Source organism: Actinia tenebrosa, unplaced genomic scaffold, assembly GCF_029948245.1.
Source record: "Actinia tenebrosa isolate PJP-AT-01 unplaced genomic scaffold, QUT_ActTen_1.0 PGA_scaffold8__29_contigs__length_14323225, whole genome shotgun sequence".
Classification (NCBI taxonomy): Eukaryota; Metazoa; Cnidaria; class Anthozoa; order Actiniaria; family Actiniidae; genus Actinia; species Actinia tenebrosa.
In genome coordinates, this window is record NW_028292585.1 from 257,951 (window position 1) to 278,793 (window position 20,843).

At 37.1% G+C, this 20,843-nt stretch overlaps 2 protein-coding genes across 6 annotated transcripts in view; one reads left to right on the forward strand and one right to left on the reverse strand.

Moving 5' to 3' along the window:
• Positions 1–5,400, forward strand: part of LOC116291112 (uncharacterized) — an 18,354-nt gene extending 12,954 nt beyond the window's left edge. For all 3 annotated transcript variants that reach the window (XM_089024182.1, XM_089024183.1, XM_089024184.1), the window contains 10 exons: positions 412–455; positions 563–1,405; positions 1,526–1,582; positions 1,661–1,790; positions 2,136–2,182; positions 2,313–2,374; positions 2,471–2,538; positions 3,196–3,314; positions 3,828–4,010; positions 4,236–5,400. In XM_089024182.1, the coding sequence (XP_088880308.1) occupies positions 412–455; positions 563–1,405; positions 1,526–1,582; positions 1,661–1,790; positions 2,136–2,182; positions 2,313–2,374; positions 2,471–2,538; positions 3,196–3,314; positions 3,828–4,010; positions 4,236–4,435 (1,753 nt within the window). In that variant the 3' untranslated portion in view covers positions 4,436–5,400. The remainder of the gene's footprint in view (positions 1–411; positions 456–562; positions 1,406–1,525; positions 1,583–1,660; positions 1,791–2,135; positions 2,183–2,312; positions 2,375–2,470; positions 2,539–3,195; positions 3,315–3,827; positions 4,011–4,235) is intronic.
• LOC116291109 (metastasis-associated protein MTA3) lies at positions 5,335–20,735 on the reverse strand. Of its 3 annotated transcripts, none has more exons than XM_031698228.2 (22): positions 20,586–20,735; positions 19,955–20,025; positions 19,336–19,403; positions 19,140–19,233; positions 17,434–17,563; positions 16,134–16,197; positions 14,427–14,544; positions 14,247–14,349; positions 13,765–13,864; positions 13,380–13,497; positions 12,741–12,811; positions 12,186–12,260; positions 11,578–11,636; positions 11,375–11,487; positions 10,497–10,610; positions 10,021–10,101; positions 9,707–9,771; positions 9,206–9,422; positions 8,463–8,864; positions 8,007–8,096; positions 7,409–7,820; positions 5,335–6,597 (listed from the first exon to the last, which is right to left on the reverse strand). In XM_031698228.2, exons 2-22 carry the CDS (start codon positions 19,986–19,988, stop codon positions 6,345–6,347), a joined length of 2,781 nt encoding a protein of 926 aa, XP_031554088.1. In that variant the 5' UTR covers positions 19,989–20,025; positions 20,586–20,735; the 3' UTR covers positions 5,335–6,344. The 3 variants fall into 3 exon arrangements, with proteins under 3 accessions (XP_031554088.1, XP_031554089.1, XP_031554090.1); XM_031698230.2 differs by having other exon boundaries at positions 6,450–6,597; positions 7,471–7,820; XM_031698229.2 differs by lacking the exon at positions 20,586–20,735 and having other exon boundaries at positions 19,955–20,149.
• Positions 20,736–20,843: the final 108 nt, after the last annotated feature.

The following is a 20,843-nucleotide window of genomic DNA, read 5'->3' on the forward strand; positions in this document are numbered from 1 at the left end:
GAGCTTCCTGGTCAGTCACTGGATAGCGGTGTCGGGGCCGAAATCTCCGGCATAGCCGTAAATGCTTCGCGCTGCCATACTGCGCTTCAGCACTGGGTCTGGAGGTATGGTCCTATCAGAATTGATTTAAAAAATAATTTTCGAAGCACATTTAATGAGAAAGCATTACCTCCTTCGATATTCTGGTAGGTAGCATCTACTGGTAGAGTGAAGGCATTAAACCCGTGAAATAAAAAATACTAGTCAACGTGTAATAGTCAAATAGACACAAAAGAAAACAATGGAATTAGGGGGCTACTAAAGTGTATTAATCTAATATCTATTGCACGGGTTTAATGATTTCACTCTAAGCACAATTTGGTGTCCTTAGAAGATGAATATTTAATTTCTAATCTTTTCTTTTTTTTGTAGTTTACTACTCGAAAAATACACAGATTCTTCGCTACCACTTGAAGGTATTTATCTGTCGTTACCATAGTAACCTTGGGTTTATAAAACACCAATCAAAAAATATTAATTCGTCTAAACAGACTGGCTAATCTCAGTGTTTCCTCTTATCCAGACTCCGTTTATTTCGATGCTCAACACTACTGGTCGTTAGATGAACTCAATATTACCTTGGAAGACATTCCCGTAGTATCAGCTCGTAATTCCCCCTATTTCCCATCCACTTCCATCCCTTTTCCTCAACTCTCCCATCCTAAGAGAAATCGGCGGTCCTCTCCTTCCTTTTGGCGAACAGAAGTCATGACTGAAGTGAAAGATGCCAAGAGCACCGAGAAGGGACTTGCGTTCGGTAGAGTTGAAATTGTCCCTGGAATTGTCAACGAGAGCGTGTTGACGAACGGACAAGATGCCTGGCTCAAACTCGGCCATTTTACCAACAAGTGTTTAGGCGAGCCAAAGCTCTGTAAAGATGGCCTAACCGTATCATTTTGGATCAAATATCACGAGTCAGACAGCCAAATTCAATACTTCATGGGGACAAGCGGAACGGAGCAAGGCTATCGAGGCTTCCTCGTGTACCAAGATCTTACACGGGATGTCGAAGATCACTTGACTATTAAAGTCGAGAACAGTACGTTACTATGGGAACGCAGCTTTTATGTACCACGTGACACTTGGGTGCACGTGATGTTCACGTGGGATTCGACGGCAGGATTGTCTATTTTTACAAATGGTATCCTTGCAGGGAAAGATAATGTCGGCAAGACTACAAATCCTCTTAGTCCTTACTTCACGACTCTGACTGTTGGCAGACCAAACGATAAGTTTGTCTTCTCGAATGCGTCATTCGACGAGGTAGCTGTTTGGTACCGGAAATTACACCCTCTGGAAATCGAGACGATTCATAATCGACTGAATGGGAATGAAATAAGAGATGAGTGGGAATTTTATAGGAAAGGTAAAGATTTATCGTTTATAGTAGCCTTAATTGATGATTTGGTCTTAGTTGCCGCATGTTGCAGGATCCATCCATGTGTTTGATTTTTGCTGACCTTTATTCTGTTATGCTGTTATTTAGCCAAAGTAGAACTGATAAAGGAAGGAGAGAGTCAAATAATGGCACTGCTATACATACGTAAGTACATCTTCTTTTCTGGAATTTTTACGAATTTCCCTCCAGTTTTTTGATGCATCTGGTTTTCCTACTGTATAGAGTTTGGCGTGGTGACGATACTTTTCCTGGCCGTGGTGATATATTTTCCAGACAAACCCCCAAGACCACCGAGTCACTCAGCCAAGATCAAGCGAGAAGACTTTTCAGCCGGGGTAAAGCAGATTTTCAGGTAAGTAAGCAAGTGTGATCTCGCTGACAGAATGCACTAAGCAATGCAGCCGCGTCTTTCATTCGAATTCACCGACTATTCAAAACTTTCTCAAAGTTTTTTTTACCTATAGGCTGTACACTTGACTTGAACTGAGCTAAAAATTGCTTTATTGACTCTAAAATAACGCGCATACTATGCTAAATGTGTCATTTATTACATGTTGTAAAACCAGGTTGTGATTGGATGATGAAGCCGCAGCGGAAATTAATTCAGTGTTCCGGCATATCATTCGCTACCTTTCATAAAATCCTACATACTTAACTGGTAGAAGTTTAAACTAAATAATGCGTTTATTTTGTTTAGAAATCCTCACTTTTGGACTCTTGGCTTAGTGTATGGAGTAACTACAGGTAATATTTTATAATCATGGGATACCTGTAAAATAAATCCCATTGTGCATTGCGCACCGACGTGAATACCAAATATGAGGTATTGCTATTTTTACAGTATTTAAAAAAATAATGTTTGTATTAATTTTAGGTGTTTACAGTGGTTGGGGAGCATCGTTGGCAGTGAACCTTGAGACCTTCAATATTTCTCAGGTACAAAACGCTTTAACCTCCCTCTCCCCCGCGGGAGAAAAACGCACCCACTATTCAGTACCTATAAAGATTTACGATGTTATCAAATGTTTTCAGAAAAATGCAGGTTGGCTCGGGTTCTACGCTACTATCGCTGGTATCGGAGCTGGTTTGATTCTAGCCAGGTAAAATATCAGAAAACTATGCTAAACATTTATTCATCTAGTCATCATGTGTACATTGGACTCTGGTAACTCGAATCAGTAGAAAGAGCATAAAACATCCATTTATCTATCACGCCTTTTCTAATAAAGGTGCATTCTGGTCTAGCTTCGGTGAGCACAACCCCCTGCCACCACATAAAGCATAATGAGCAAAAGATGTTTGCACCCGAACTAGACCAGGATGCAGCTCGTTCGCCATCTCACTGAGATAATGCACATGTAAGGAATCATGATTCAGTATTTTCGTTTCTTTTTTTAAGAACCAAAATATACTATTTCAAGATTCCAAGATTCAGTTTCTCCAACTGCGAGGAATTTATATTCTTGGTTTAATAACACGATAAACAAAAAGTACCTTCATATTTTTGAGTCTTGCTGACAGACTCCACCAAATATGCCACGACTTTCTGGACTTTGAGCTCCAATTTCCCCAGAAAAGCAACACTGTGAAATTAAAACCATTGATTATATGGCTTTATTATGAAGTACGAGCAATAAACGGAGTTAAAAGGACTAGTTTACTTACAGCTACACTTACTTCCTCGATCCAAAATGGCGGAAAAATACTCACAAAATCAGTCACGTGATTCTAATCACCGTCTTTGATTGGTTCTCCAGGTGCGCAGATCTCTTCGGAGGAAGAATGAAGGCTTTGCTGGTTTTCCTATTCTTTGGTTCTTCCGGTTGTTTTCTTTGGTTTTCATTGCTTTGCTTGAGAATGATTCCTTTTGATAACAGTAAGTTAACAAAACTGTATGCATTTGTTTATACCCAGGGTATGGCTTGGCTAGTTTCGCTGAAATGTCTAAAAGAAAATTCAGTTTATTTATTTTTAGACATAAGAAATGAGAATGGAAAAAGTACCAGTTTGAAGCATGTTTAAATGTAGGCTGTGGCACGTCTATTTACAAAGGAAACCTTATTGCTGGCTTCATAATCATAATCGTAACTCCTCGAGGGAATTTAAGAATTTCAGTAGCGCTTTTTTAAATTCAATTTATAATCTTTATAATCAACCTAGTTTTCATGCAGTAGTGCAGTAGTCGTGGAAAAATTTTAAATGTTGCTTGATAATATTTCCCTTCAATGCAAGATTAAAAGTTGAATAAGCCTCGTGAGCTAAACCAGTAATTTGCCGTTCCGCATAACTATAGAGGACTTTAGAAATGCGTTTACTCTTATATCGATATGATGTTAACTCCCACATTAAAAATATTTATTGAAATACTTTTGTTTATCTTTTTAAACAGATTCACTGTACAAGTCAAGTATTCTCGGAGGCTTCTTTGTCAGTGGTACCATCCCGTTGTTCTACGAGTTAACCGTAGAGACCACATACCCGATAGCCGAGGGTGTGACTACCGGGCTTTTAACTCTCATCAATAATGCATTCACAGTGATTTTCCTTCTCATTCTTACAATTCCTGGTGTTGGTAAGTTATTTGTGTTTTCACGGTTTAACAGAGATAGGGGTCGGTGGTGGTAACTATTCCAATGATGAAGATATTTCTTTTGAAGATGGAATGTAGACTAACTATAACACTGAATTGGTTTCTCAAAGGACCTAAACCAACCCAAATGATATATACCAACCATTCACATTGCCCGTGAAAGCCAGAGCGACTTTCTTGTCACTAATCGTTGCAACTTCCTTACAGGTACTGTATGGATGAACTGGTGTATGTTTGGCGCATGTGCAGGCTGTATACCCATCATGCTCAGCTTCAGAGAGAAATACCGACGGCTTGACATCGATAAGGGGACAAAAAGCGACGAACCGACAAAAAAAGAATCGCTCGAGTCATCGGTACCAGACGGTGCAAATAATCGACTAGATAAAAAAGAGTCAGAATTATAAAAACCACTGATAATTTACAGATGAAGATGATATTTATATGAAGAGATTTATGAACGTAACCGCGCGAAGACTGAACTCGGAGACGTACATCGAGGTATACAAGACGCTCAGCAACTGCAGTTACCATAGCGACTCGGATCAAGAACATTTATAGTTTGACGATTGTTCACCAAACTAATCAGAATGATTAAAAAATGGGGATATTTATATGCGCTGCTCAAAAGATTATCAAAATAATTAAAATGGGTTTTATAATGTCGTACTGAAAAATTTGTGATTGAATGGCGTGAATAAATAGATGGGAGGCAAAATCACAGTGAAAATAACTGGGTCTTAGCGTATCAAATTCCGTATGAAAAAAGAGCAAATTTCGATGATCATGATGGTGACTTAGACGGGGCCTACACGTATCCGGAAATTTTTGTATCCGCATTTTTTTTACGGATACGGGTAGCGTCCACACGTGTCCGGAAATTTTTGTGACCGTATCCGCAAATTCTACGAAAACGGACACGTGTGGACGGTGAAAACAATTCGAATACGCTGCGTGTGGACGCAAACACTTTCGTATCCGCAAAAAAATGTTTGCGGATACAAAAATTTCCGGGTACGTGTGGACGGGGCCTTATCCTTCAAACAAGATTCCTCGCGCTGTGATAGGTTGATCAATTTTGATGTCCATTTTGTGACCGTCACCGTGCATCATTTTCTGTACAAAAATGACGGTATCCGTGGAACCAATAACAGCGCGCGGCGGTACGAGTTATTTAACGAGGATGTCGTGATATAAAGTAAAGTGACGCCACGGCAAGGCGTTTACCACCTTTACCAAAATAAACGCCAAAAAGCGGGGATCATCGAAGAAAGCTAAATGGTCGGGGGAAAATAGCACCACAAAATATTATTGACAAGACTTTGTTAGACATTTACAATAATTTAACAAATAAAAAGATTTTCCTACATAATATGCTTATAATATCATTAATATCAAAGAATAATAGGGGAAAGATTGATTCTCACACCAATACCATACAGAGACAGATAGACAGACAGACAGACAGACAAATAAGTAAGGCAGACAGTCAGGATTATATTGACAGGCACACAGTATCAGTACCAGCTATCTGTTCATTAGTGCAGTTTTGGTTAGCAAGTCAAAGCTTATTTTCAGTCCTCATGAAAGGATTTCTATCAAAGATGGCGGCCGAGGCCCCCAACACAAGTAGCCCAAGCCAGCTCAGTAATCAAAGAAATCGTCCTGTGGTCGGCACTCGTATACTTTCCACACTTCATATACAAACGATTTGGAATCATCAGCTGAGTATTGTCCTAGGGCTCCACACTTAAACTAGCCAGCTCGAGTGAAATTAAGTCAATAAAGAAATAGCAGTTAACAGTTTATCAAGCTAATAGTCCAATCCAAGGTGGCAAAACTGTTCTTGTATCATGATCGTTATTCACTCATCATCAACATTCCCTGAGATACTTCAAGAAAATTTGATGAACCACGATGCGCTGTCACCAATTCGCTACTTCACTCCTGAGTAAAATCCCCGACAGAAATATTTCTGACGGCGTTCTTTGACAACACAAGGCGTGAAGGTCGAGTGCAATTGATGCACATTTCCTACTCTTTGACGCATCACTCTTCTGGTTCCTGATATCCAATGAGGTTGTCCTCTAAAGTAGCATACAAATAAGTTCCCTAAAATAAATAGGTCGTCCATCCTGTGTTCCTGTGAGAAGTTTCAGGATTCTATCGCGCTAAACTCTTGAGAGGGAAAAGCAGACCAAATGGTATTTACATGTCATTCACATCCATGTACAGATGTATAGAGAGCTTGTTCGTCGTTGCTCTGTCTTCCTCTCCGTGAACTGTGTAAGGAGGTCTTTGTGACAGAAAGATGGTCTAGTCATCATCAATAACAATGGCCTCGACTTCTGTTTCCTTGTTGGTTTCTTGTTTGATTTGGTCTTGTGTTTTCAGATCTTGAGTTATTTGTTTCGTGCTGTGTTCCTGAAGTTTAGCGAGTTTTTCCTTCAGCTGTTGTGGTTTCATTTCCAGCAACATATCTCGTAGTTTGGGGTTGCATTTGACTTCTCTCCATGGACGACGTGCAACCCTTCGCTGAGCATCGATTGAGACTGTTTTACGTGCTTTCCTGATTAAAACAACAGAATATATTAGTTAAATCATCATCGCAATCGTCCTCAACGACCTGTTGCCCACGATTGCTGGTTTTCATAGCCGCCATCTTGGTTGAATTTAAAGAAAGATTTTTCATTAGTTTATTTTGCGGTTATATTATCCAACATCATGATGGCGGCCATTTCTTGTGTTATTTAAAACTCTTGGCAATGACTGCAAACACACGATCGTCATCACTACATTATCTATTGTCGTAATCACCATCATTACCATTACCACCACCACCATCATCAATATCATCACCATTAATACCACTATCACCATTCTGACGGTTGCCAGCATCACAATTATTATCTTTGGTCGTCATCATCATCATGATCATCACTACCACCACTACCACCAACCTCCTCATCGCCATATTCATTATCACCATACTCACAGTCGCCATAATCACCATTATCTTTCATAGACATCACCATCATCACTATTATCACTACCACCACCACCATCACTACCACCACTCTCCTCAACACCATAAACGTCATCATCCACATACTCACAAGATCGTCATCGTTACTATACTTATATTTTGTCGTCATCACCATCACCATCCTCATTACTACCACCACCACAACCAAATCATCAGTAATCATCCCCACCATCACCACCACCACCATCGCCATCATCATCACCACCATCTTCACACGCTCGTCATCACCACCACTACCACTACCACCCCTCTCCTCATCACTATAATCATCATCACCACCACCATCATCATCTTCATATTTGCTATCAGTACTGTGGTAGGTAGTGTGGTTTACCTTATTTTACGGTTTGCAGTAAACTGGAACTCCTCTGGTGGATCAATATACTGTGCATTCACCTTATCACGTGAATAGGCACCATTCCCTTGAGAGAGGCTGCGTCTGTTCACAACAGGGGCTCCCTTGGGCATACTTTTGCTGTTAGAATTCACCAGTCCCCCAGTCTTCTGGGGTGAATTCTTGGGTACCAGAAAGGATTTAGGCTTCTGAATTTGTGCACTATAGTTTTGGGCGTGGTCTAAACCAGCTTGTCCATTGTTGTAAGAGGTCACAGAGTGTTGGGCGTAGGGTACAATCTTATTGGACCCAGGCCCAAGAGTGGGAGTGACGTCACAGTAGGCTGGGTAGCTTCTCTGTTTGGGTGCTTCTGCAGAGGCATGAACCGTTTGTTCGTGGTGTGTTAGACTTGCTGTTAAAAATACACAAAAACGTGGTAAGTATCTTTAACTAAAAAATGACAGACAACAGAGGTTTTTTTTACGTTTTTTAAATTTTTACTGCTGGATATTTTTCTTGTATAGTCTGGGGGATCGAGGAAATGAAATGACAACAGAGAACAGACATTTTGGATGAAGAACATAGAGCAATCATTCACCTTGGTTGTGGAGTATCTTGCCACAGTAAGAGCATTCACAGCCTTTCTTGCCTAGAGGAGACGTGGCACTCAACCTCTTTGGAGCAGGACCTAAAAAGAAAAGTCAGGAAAATGATTGAGCGATGTATTTAAGATCATGTCAAAAGATGAAATGCTTAAGCAATGCATTCAAGGTCATGTCCAAAGACGAAACGGCTAACGTTATCAATGCTTATTTTTGAAGGACCAAAAAATCATTAATTACACTCCAACCCATGAGATGGTGTCTCCCTGACGATAGGGTCTATAAGGTGACCCTAGTGCTTGGGTAGAGAATATTGTTCTGTTTGTTAAAGGGATACCAAAATCTAAATAGTGAAGATGACAATGAAGATAAGTAGCAACATTGCCTTACCCTATTGCATTATCTCTTTTATTATTATCATCATCATCATCATTCTTCTTCTCTCTACTTACTATCTATTCCATTTTGTTGTATTCCACTTCCTTCATAGCTTCTCTTGCGAGCAAGCATGTGATTGGTTGTGGGTGTAACATTCTTAGCAGGAGGAATGGCAGAATACTTCCAGTTGCTTGACTTGGGAGTTGTAGCCTGTGAAGACGACAGATAGCTCTTGACTGGAGGCATCATCTTTCGAGCAGGGGATGTCACCAGTAACCCAGGAGAGGTTGGCGGAGAGGTTTTATCTGCACCTGCATTCATGTTGTGCAGTGGTAACAGGTTTGGTTTGGATGGCTTTCTTGGTTTCTGTGGATGAGCCTTAATGAAGTCTACTGCCTTCTCAAGGACTCGTTTCTTCATTTTACGTTCTGATTTGAGGATAGCTGTTTGTTTGGGATCAGTTATCCTTTTCAAACCTGCGACAGAAAATACAATTAATATGAACAAACATACTTCCTACTTTCAATATTCTATAATTGTAAACTGGAGTCATTTTGACTTATACTTCGCAAATTCATATTCATAATCATACTTCTCAAATTCATCTTCATAATCATCATCCCTCTTCATGCAAGATTAATATGGCAATGCTTCTTCAATTATTTAGTCATTTATGAAATTTGTTTATGGCAAAAATTCTGTCCAGATTCTTGGATTCAAGTTGACTTCTTTGTTCACCTTGGTTGAGTCATCAATACTTTTGGCATAAAATAAGCTAACTACTATAATTTATACATTACATAACACAATGACATACATTGTGTCTTGATTTCAGCAATGCTCATGTTGGCTCCTGGTTTTCTACATGCATGAGTCAGATCAATGAGATCACTACAGAGTCGACGAGCAATTCTGGTTAAGGATGTTGTCCTCAAGTAGAATGGTGAGCGAGGTTTGAGCTTTCTTGGGCTTGGTGGTCGATATCCATGGCCTCCTGTTAAGTGCCTCTGGAGGTGTGGTTTACTGTTGAATGACTATAAAAAAAGATGATAAAAGCCATTAATATGTGAGTAGAGTTGCTTGTTAGTTGTCTATTGTGCTTGGAGGGGTTTTCCTGCATTCCTCCCTCCACAAAAATGAACTTCGAAATTCTAATTTTATCAGGGAATGAGAACCACAGCATAGGCCACTGCATTAAAGCGTCATTTACTCCCTTGCACACTCCTTTACGCCCTTCTTTTGTTCAATTAATTAGCATCAGTTGTCTCACTACCCCCATTAAGAGATACAAATTTGAATGAGAAGTTTAACACTCTACCTTATCACATCCTCTGACAACACACTTGTAGGATTTGTGAGTAATCATGTGATTTGATAGGCGTTCTAAGTGAGAGAACATCAAAAACATTAGCAATATCCACAAGCAAGATTAATTGACAATTCACTAAGGGTCTGAATAAAATCCTGTGACTTGATAGGCATTCTAAGTGACAAAATATCAACAAACATGAGTATTAGCAACAAGCAAGATTAATTGACAAACTAATGAGGGTCTGAATGAAACTCTCAAGCACTGTTTACAGTAAACTATATTTTTATCAAGTTTTATTCTGTTGAATATTTATGATGTACCTGCTCTGTTGAAGACTTTGCCACATACTCTGCATGTGTATCTTGGCTCCAGGCCATCTTGACCTCGCCCAGAGAAACCATCTAGAGAAACAAAAGGGAAAAAATTAGCAAAAATAATTAACAAAACACATACAACATAGACTATATCTCTTTCAGAAAGGGTGGATCCAGGAATCAAAGAAAGGGGTGGGTCTGAAGAAAGGGTGGGATGAAAAAATTCATTCTGAGAAAAACAAAAAACAAAAAAAAAAAAAAAAAAAAAAAGCAAAAACAACTATGTTTAAAGAAAATACATCACTTAAAGGGATGCAGCGTGCATGGTCCCATCCCTAAATCCGCCTCTGATCAGAGTGGACTCTTTAGGTGCATATTCCTAATGCAGCTCAATTTGGATGGTCAAATAACAGGACTAGCTACCTAATAATAATATAAAGTTCTTAACAAACACATCATACAACGTCTCGATGCTTTTTTACCTGGTCTCTTAAGGCCTCCATATTTTTTCCAGTAAATCCAGCACAATGTACAAAGCCATAGCTTGTGTTGCGAGTTGTTTGGACTCCAGGGGTACCACTGCTGTGATGATGTACCTTGGAATACAGAAGATAAATTATTTAATATCTCCTATACTGTTATCACAATAGTAAGTGGACAATGGTTTGTTAGTTACTTCATCCTGTCCAAATTGACGACTCTTAAAACTTCAGTGTATGCAGGCTTAGCCTCACTTCTGAGGTCGGTAAACAAAGGCAGCAATTATAATAACAAAACAACCAACTCCTGGATTCAAGGCTAATCCCGCATACACTGGAGATTTAAGAGTCATCAATTGTTGGTGGTATTTAATGAAAGATTTCTTAAGAGCTTCCTTTTTCAATTCAAACTACACGACTGTCACTTCTTCAACTCTCTTCTGAACTGTATCTAATTGCCCTAATTCACTATGACGTCACTGCTTGTTTATGTGAGGGATAGAATCGCCAAATCCAATAGAAAATTCAACAAAATATGCTCCTAGCAAAACAGTTTACTCTAAAATGGTCAGTGAATTTGCTTTGATTTGACCCCATCCAATGACCATGATCCTTTGTGTTTAAACAATAGATTGTTGAAGATTGTTTTGATGTGACGTCATAGTTAATTAGGGCAATTATCTTGGTTTGTGTTGCTCAGTGGATGGATGGCAAACTGTTCACATATTCCAAAGCCATGTTAGTATCCACCAGATCGATCCATGAGAATCACTACAAAGTCAGATGCTCACATCTAAGGTCCAGGCTCTCAGGTTCTAAATGCTTTAAGTCTTTGTCATTTAACTCTCTTGAAAACCATAAATATGAAAATAGTAACTTACCAAAGCACCCCTCACAAGTCACTCCAACAAGATTACTTGTAACACCAGGGGGAGGGGTCAGGATGATTGTCGATGTTTGCTTCTTGCCTGGCTGTGCTGGGTTACTCGGTGCTCTAATAAATTTATATAATAGATATCAGTACATATATGGCTTTATTATATAGGACAAGAACATGATACAAGGGATGGTCTTAATGACTTACAGTCCAGGAATATAAATCTGTGTTAGGTTGCATTCTTTGGAGACAGCCTTTAAACGTTTCTATAAGAAAAAAAATTGTTAAAGTTAACATATAAATATTTTCCTTGGCAGACAATAAGACAACAAATTATTATTAATCATTATTATTATAAATTATTTGTAAAGGTACGAAGTGGTCTACCAGAAAATTGATGCAAAGGGGAATTTTCAATGTTAAAAAAATAGGAGGGGGGGAGGGTAGTGGTGGTGGTAGGGTAGGGGTTTGGAATGCAAAATATAGCAGACTAGTAAAAATGTATGTGATTGTGTAAGTCAAGAAGTGGGGTGAGCTGCATAGACTTGAAAATTTAGTGGATATATTCCTAAATATTTATGGTGCTAAATACTGTTTTTCTTTCCCAATACTGTGTTTTTATTTCAGACCACATTTCATTCTCTTAGGTATTATTTCCTTTATTTACCAGAAGACAAAGTAATGTGGATACAATTCAAACAAAATATCTTATTTTTAAGCGAATGACACATGGTCTGAAAGATGTCTATTATCTTTTTTTCCTTTTTGCGATGAAATTCATAATAATAATAATATTTTTACTTGGCATAAGGTACCTGTTGTAGATATCGGTCTGTGGTCTTCCACATGTAGTAGTACTCCACTATACTGGACAAAGTTTTCCATGGCAGCTGTTCACATCAAAAACATTAATGTATGTAAGTGCATAGCAACATCTTGCTTAAAATTGTTAAGGGGTTCATACAATAATCACCATGACAACCACAATGGTATCAACTGATAACAATACTTGATATTGGATTTTTCTAATTAATGACCATCATTGTCAGTAATTACAATTATTGTTTCTTCAATCTAGGGCATTTTGATATTGAAATATTATTCTAGCTTTCTGGCTAAGTGCCCATCAGGGATAGCTAAATGATACCCTAGATTGAAGAAAGAACCATAATTACTGAATATGATACCAACCTATTTACGATTACCATCACGTCTACGATCATAAAAACAGATCTTATGGGCTGATAAAAGTATTTTATTTCACAAGAATTCTTCAAAATTGGTATAACAAACAAAAAACATGATCGCAGAAAAGGAAACAAACAAACAACAAAAAAAGAAAGAAAGTTAGAAATAAAGGGATAACTTACAAAATCTTTTTGAATGTCATTGAAATCCTTGCCATATTTCTGTAAAGCTTCTTCGAACAGATTTGCTTCTCCTACAAAATAAATTTTTATTTATTTATTTTATGATCAGGCTGTTTGGAAAAATTTTTAAACACCAAGTTTAACCCAGGTATCTTTAACAAAGGAGTCATTGAATATCTTGGGAGGACTGAATAGAAACTGGACAAACATGAAAGCAATGCCATGAATATCTCCAATTTCTCAATGACGTTTTTTCCTTCAAGCAAGTGCAATCTACATAAATTTGTCAAGCTCAATGGTCTTATACAACTATGTATATTAAGAATGTTCTTTTCTTCAGCCTCGTTAAAAGGAGTCCCTTGGCTTGATATGAAATTTTGCAATGCCCTTCAGTCTAAAATATGTCACTGGATTGTGAATCCCAGGAATTAGTTAGGAAATAGCCAGACCACAAATGAACCATTGTAAACTAGCAAATATACCAATTTTGTTACATCATAGCTGCCATGTTGGTTGACTATACAAAGCATTCCTCACTAGCTTCTCTTGTTAGATCAACCAACAGCTGTTTCATCGTTATTTATATCTCAAGGGATTTTTCAGTCATGTGGTTGCACTCCGAGAATAAAATGCAGTTACCTGATGACCATTCCTCCATTTCGTCTCGGCAAAGCACTGGTCCACCAGATGGTACCAGATTAGATAATGCTTTACTCAAATTATAATTGTTATTGTGAAGGTTTGTCATCGCATGAAACTAAATAAAAAGGAAACAAACACACAACAATTAAGGATTTCATCGTTATAATGCAACTTCTGTAACCTGGAATGAATTTTTTTAATTCTAGAATTTGATTGGTTCTCACTATCTAAGTGGCCCCAGTTATAGTAGTCGCACTTTAATTCAGTATAAAATAATTCCATGTGTAGATTCAATCCAATGAATAACCGCTTCAGTGTACAACACAAAGTTTAGGTATAAGTAATATGGCCTGGGTTTAAACTCCTAGTACACAATACTTACAAGTGTGACATCTCTTGACGCTGCAGCGGCACTCATGTGGAGACTGGGTTGTTTTACAGAACTACTGCAGTCCAACGCTCTGGCAAACGTCCCTACAGATCTGAAATTAGACATTTTGTAGTTAGAAATAAGAATTATTTCACTGCGTCTTGGGTCAACCAAAGTAAATGAGCACTACATTCTCAAGCACTGTGTTGTGGGTGCTAATGGATATTTAGGAAGCTCTTTTCAACACAAGTGAAGTGAGTACTGGGATGCATTAAATTTGTGAAATGCATTTTTATATTAAAATGTATGATTACTATGTTACAGTGCAATGAATAAGGGTATGACCATGTTTATGTATTAACATACTATACACAAGCTTTTGTATGTGAAACCAACACTTTTCGAATGCAACGTTGGTTGGTTTTACCAAATTAGGCATGCAAAATGAATATTTCATTAAGAATTAAAAATTCATAGCAATATTATATACATACCTTGCGACAACAAGAAATTGATCAATTTCCCTGTCAGATAATACATTATCTGGCATCCACACCAAGGTCTCCATGTCAGTAAGATTCCTGTTATCGTTTTTAACTAGATAAAAAAAAACAGGAGTGAGAGTATGTACTTGTAAAGAATGACCAAGAATGTCAGCCATTGTTGTTACGTACTGTCTATGGTAGACTTTGGAACACTGGCTTGATAGTCCGTTCCAATACCCATTTCACCTCTGTCAGCAACAAGGGTTTTTTGTTGCGGGTCGTACACGAGGAAGTAACAAAACCAGTCCTATATAAAGGAACAAAAAAGAAAATAGTTTCATTGAATCAATATTTTATGAACAAATAAAATAAGATACAAAACATGGAAGAAAGGATGAAAGAAAGAAACTGAAGAAAAATGAAATGAAGAAAAACAAAAGGAAGCAAGCAAGCAAGGAATGGAGGAAGGAGGGAGAGAGGAAAGGAGGTAAAGCAAAAAAATGTGTTCGGCTTTATGTTTCAGTGAATGAACTATGATCTTCCATTTAAACTTCTAGTAACATTGTGTAGTTCCAGAAAATATCCATACCCCCCCCCCCAAACATAGGAATTTGGAATTTCTGAGGGGTAGTGGGGGTCAGAGAAAGAACGAAATTACAGAGTTTGTATGGAAGAAAATTGGAATTTCTGGGGTAGAAGGGGGTCTGAAAAACAAATCTTCCATGGGGGTGGGGGTATAGATAAGTTTTGGAACTACACATGTTAATAATACAGTATATGCTTTATATATCATTTTTTAAAAATCATGAGTACGAAATAACTTTTTCTATAGAGACTTTCTAACAAAGTTTCACTAAATGATTTCCATGTGTGGTGTTGTAGATTTTGCCAATAAATGCTTTCAAACTCAAAATACTGTAATTTGATAGTCAGGAATCAAGACACCAGACAATGTAAAGACAATTGAAGGGGTTTGGATTACAGATACAAAACAGCCTGTAAAAAAAGGTCTTAATAATCATTTATAGACTGATTTTGCATAACAGAGATTCAAAAATACAGTATATGGTACAGCTATCGTGCGCTGTGATGACAATGTTGCCATGTCGTAGCATCTTAACCTTACGAATACTTATCTCCAGTATCTTGGTTTTTTTTTAGTTATAAAATCTACTAAAACTAAAGCATATTTAGACAGAAATTTTTAAGAAAAGTACAATAATTTTAAGAATGCAAAAATCACTGATAAGAATGTCAACTATTCCTAATATGTTTAATATGTGTTTTTATTTAAATAGGTTAATATCATGCTAATGAGTACAAGAGCAAGAAAGAGCAAGAATACAATGTTTATGAATGAAATCTATTCTATATTAGAGCATGTCAATCATAGATATAAATCTAAATATTTGCTCTATATGTTAGAATATAAAAAAACACTGAAAAATATTTTCAATTATAGTGAAAATGAAAATAGAAATTGTTAGTGAATTTTAGCATAATGAAAATATCAGATTGCGCTGATACATTGATGATAGCAGGGTTTTCAAATAAGCATCTGCATGGGCATGGACATAATTCTCCGACTTAAACCAACACAATCTTATATTATTTCAGAACTTAATGAAAAACCTGCCAGTACTCTCTGACTAGTTCATGACCTTCTCCTATCATTTCAAAACTTAATGAAACCCCGGTGATAGAGATTTAATCAACTTTAGGTGTAATGTTGACAGAACTATTTCAGTGCATACACCATTCCCTTGAGAATAAGATTCTTTGTGAAGTAAGAAACGATATCCAAAAGAGTACGATACTTAACAAAAGAAACAATACTCAATGGAATGACGAAGGCACAAATCTTTTAGTATTTAGTCAACTAAATTTGTACAGTACCTCTTTGTCCAAATACTTTGGAAATTCCTCTGCTTCGTTATACAGTGTTACCAAGCATTTCCCCCTGAAGAACAAAAAAGTTGCTATGATCAGCTAATTGGTAAGTTTTCACCTAAATAGAACATGGGTGATTGGGCATAAAGGACAGTGTTTGAATTTTATCATAGATCAGTTATGAGATGCATGGAATTCATAGGTTGCAAATACATAAAAATTGTCATATTTTATGAAAAAAATACTGGTATAGGTCCAGTGATGATTCCAAGAATCTGGCCTAAAAATTTTCAAATGTAAATGCATGTTTTCTTGATGTAAACTCCTTTCAAGAGATTACTCCATAGATGCATAGACGAGCACGAGTCCCCAGCCTCTAGTCAATTAAGCAAATTCCTGACCCTTGAAATGTATTCAAACAAACAAAAACAAAACAAAACAAACAAAAAAACAAAAAAATTAAAGGATAAATGATGATCTGTTTACAAGGAGGCTAATTGTACACTGAAACCTTTCCTGCTATAATTGGTGACACATTTTTTGAAGTGAAACAGGAAACCTTTCTTTGTAATTTAATTACAGGACGTGCATGAATAAATGCATGCACGCTCATAAAAAATCAATTAAAGAATGTTTTAATTTTAATAAATCAGAGGAATACTACTCCTATAATTTTCTCAAACATTTCACTAAACAGACACAATAAAAAGTGGTCTAAGAATACATGTAGGTACATATTAAGGGGATATTTTGTCAATTATGAGCAATAATGTCAAAAAGTGCCAAAAACTAGACTTTCATACAAGTTTTGATCACAATTTTCGTTTTGGGATAACATTCAAAACCTCTTTTAAACAGTTAGAAACTGATGTACTATGATAAAATGCCTGTTTGAAGAGGTATTTTCAATTGTACAAAGATGTTTTGTTGCATTTGTGTTAGAATGTTGCTTTCTCAGGCTTTTTTATAGAAAATATATGGGAAATTAAGCAAATGAAGGCATAAACCTCATTTTCGAATAAAAGTTTTGCTTTGGGTTAACACTTTGATTCCACTTTCATCAGTCATCTCCACTTCCAAACAAGTTAAACTTTCTGAATAACAAGATTTTAGCCTTGTACAACAGGCTTTCTTCATGAAAATAGTTTTTGGTGCTCACTGCTTGAGTACGAAAAGAATTCTCTCTTAAGCTAACAATGAAAATTGTGAATGAAAAAATATTTATTTTTTATGCCTTACACTTTTTACACTATGCTGAATTAGTGTCAGAGGATTTTGAGAAAATAATTCTTGTATATGATCTTACCTTATTGTGTTTGCGTTAATATTCTCATACTGTCGACTTAAGAAAACCTCACGATGACCCAACTGGTGCCGTACCACATCCTCTAGCTCATTGTCTCCCATTTCAATTTCTGCTTCTTCTTCGGCTTGTACTGAAATCAAAGAAATATTTATCATTGAAGAAACCCTTCGCAATTTATTCTTCCATTAACCAAATGGAATGGTGGCAGTTACATTTTCTCAGAGTCTCTTGGGAAAACCAGAAAGAACATATGCTTTGAGAAGGGGAAAGTCAAAAGCTACTTGTAGTGTAATATAACTCTACTAAATATTTTAGAAAAACTTTAAGCCATTGAAGTTCTCCAGATTTCGTGACTGATTGCATATAAAGACTATAATATAGTATCATTCTCATATTATGATGGCTGGTGGAAAAAATGGTATATGAATTAGTCTGACACTTTGTATTTTGGCCAGACACTTCAGCTTTAAATTACAGTAAGTTAATAGTTTATGGCCTTATCCATGCACTGTGAAGTTTTTAAAGCTAAAGTGAATAAGTTCACAGTTTAGACTATATAAGAAATAATGATAATGGTAACAGCTATTTTATGTTATATACATGGAAAAAAAGGAAAAAAAAAATTAAATTTCTGATAGGTTGTACTGGAATATTCAGAAAATATACGTAAGAGGTAAAAAGATTAGACTGAACAATAACAAGTACACAAATACTAGTATCTTAAATCGCAATTTCATTAAAATGAATGCCACTTCAAGTGATAATTTTTTTCTTTGTCTCCCTCTCCTAATCCCCCTCTCCTAATCCCCCTTCATTCTTTGCTCTCTCCTTGTGCAAGTAAATTTTCAATAAACTAGCAACAAGTGACAAGTTGGCTGCCTTGGGCTAAGAGTATATAACAAGGAACAAAATTCATGGATAAGTGTCAAAAGGATGCCAGTAGTTTTTGGCATCTGGAACAGTTTTCCATGACTTCGATAAGAGTACAGACCATAGAAAAGAGACAAATTTTTTCAAAGTATTTTTAGTGATCAAAACAACCAATGAAAAGAGCTTGTGCTCGTTGATGTCAAATTATTTGTCTGTCCTCTTATCGATCATAAAAAATAGCCAATCATCATGCAAGAAATTAGGAATTTGTGATAAAATGAAAAATTGAGCAACTGTGGGGGTCCCATGGTTGTTTTTCCTCTAAGGGGCAGTTGAATATTGTAAATTGAAGTATCGACCTTAAAATATATTTTGGTTGAAACAAAATCTATAAAAAAATTAGACTTAACTCTTACCGTAGCACACAAAAATATATTTTTCGTTTTAAAATAATCATCATTAATGCACAAATGTTGAAGTGTCTCACTGTTGTTAAGATAAAAGGTAAGGTAGTGTCTAATATAGAATTTAGTAGTGTTCTATTTTACTGATGCGAATTAATAAATCGATGTTGAAGAAAACTGACATTCTGACATTATGTTTTAACCTAACACAAAAGATAATAATTTATGTCTATTGCAAATTCTGTCATATGATACTGTACCCCAAAAGAATATTTCTTAAAGAAAGTGCCTTTCATTAATGACAATCAATTTTTTTGAACAGTATACGAGATACTGGGCTATGGGCTAACAGTCAATGCAATATTGGTCATGAATTATAGATTTGAATACCTGGGATGAATACCATGCATTCAATAGGTTCATTTTACTCACTCAAATGCTTCTCTGCTTGTAGCCCAAGAGTAGAGGAAAGATCCCTTTTTCTATAAAATGCCTGTACTTTAGCCTCAACTTGTCCATTACTTGTCTGATTGAGAAAAACAAGCGATTAAAACCCAAGCTTTAGACCGTACTTGGCAAACAAGGATTGCCAAACCATGGGTGTCGAGCCCCCTTAAAAAAACCTCACCTTCGTCAGCTCCTCAATTCTTCGAATTTGGTACGGCAGCGAGGGATTTGTCTCTACAAATACGTAATCTAAAGAATAAAAATACACATTTTGAGTCTGTGAAGTGATTTTTTTAATCGTATATTAAGTACAAACTCGTTTTACAACCACACGCACATGTTGTATTATAGTAACCGCACATACACAAAACCGGCGAGTTTTGTCTTCACTCGCGAGCGTTTTTTTCTGTGAATTTTAACGCTACTGTATTATCTGACTTGAATAAAAGTTGAGGAAGATAATAAGAAGGGTAGTTAACAACACACGAAGAACATATCTTTAATTGCCGGAATATTTATAGCGCGGCTTCGGCCGGAGCCTCGAATCAAAGATAACGTCCGCTTTTGTTGGAGTTTTCCCGGCACAAGTACAAAATAACGCAATCACACACGTGTAGAAAATTCTTCCCGCAAAACGAATATCTAGACAATTGCACTAATGGCTAAAGAAAAGAATGATGTAAGAAGGTTTTTAATTAAGTGAAAAAATTCTCCGAACTACGCCGCGAAAGTGGAAAGTTCGATGATATTTGTGTACAACTCGAGTGCTGTCTAACGCACTCTCGCTCGCTCGTACTCACCTCCAACCCGGAAAACGTTGGCTGGATTCGCCATTTTTAATCGGTAGTGACCGACAGTTCCTTATAAATAACTGCGATCAGTAAAGAAGAAATACAGTTAATTTCTAAACTAAAATCCCGGGAGTTATTCGTTGGTCTTAACGTCACTTTTCCCAAGGACAACCATCATTGTTCTCCCGATTACACCACGCTTCTTCTCCCTCCACTCAATACGTCATCATGTCCCCCCCTGATCGGAATCTCCGAAGTCCAACCCCTTTTACCAAACACCCCATGCGCAGACTCGGAAACTGTCGGAATAACTCGGGTATCTTTCGGTTTGTTAGGGGTAACGAAAATGATTGACAAGTTGTTGTTGTTTACGCAATGTCACATACAGGCGTTATTTACATAGTTGTTAATCACATTACCGTGTCCTGAACCAGTTAGTTTGGTTGCGAAATCAATTTAGAATGTAGCCACACAATCGAAAGCGAAACGTCGAAAGCCCGATTATCCATTCACGACATTCGAGTAATGCGCGTCCCCTCCTGATTTCGTTTGTTGACAGGTCAACTATCATTTTCATTTCGTGGATGAGGCAAGATGCCAGATACTAACCATTTCTTGCCGCTGGTTTGGCACCACTCACCTTAGAATCCCGTTGTTTATTTCCTTGGTTGCTTATTGAAAAGATTTTCACGTTGTTTTTAAGCTGAAATACTCTTGTGTTGTCGTGTGGGGCCGGACTGCTCAGAGAGCTTCAATTTTCATCAAAACACAAAGACAGACATCTTGTACGGTGACGTCACAACAACACGCAGACTCGATGTCGTGTCGCTGCGTGGATAATATACCGGTTAAACCGGTTTGGCTTATCAAGGCGTGTACTAAATGGAGGCGTTACCAG

Coding starts and splice junctions, on each gene's coding strand:
- LOC116291109 (XM_031698228.2), bottom strand. CDS start 19,988: ATGGCGAATCCAGCCAACGTTTTCCGGGTTGGAG. Junction 10,611..11,374: donor GACTTGTGAGGGGTGCTTTG/GTAAGTTACTAT, acceptor CTGTATTCCAAG/GTACATCATCACAGCAGTGG. Junction 10,102..10,496: donor TGGAGGCCTTAAGAGACCAG/GTAAAAAAGCAT, acceptor TTGTTTCTCTAG/ATGGTTTCTCTGGGCGAGGT.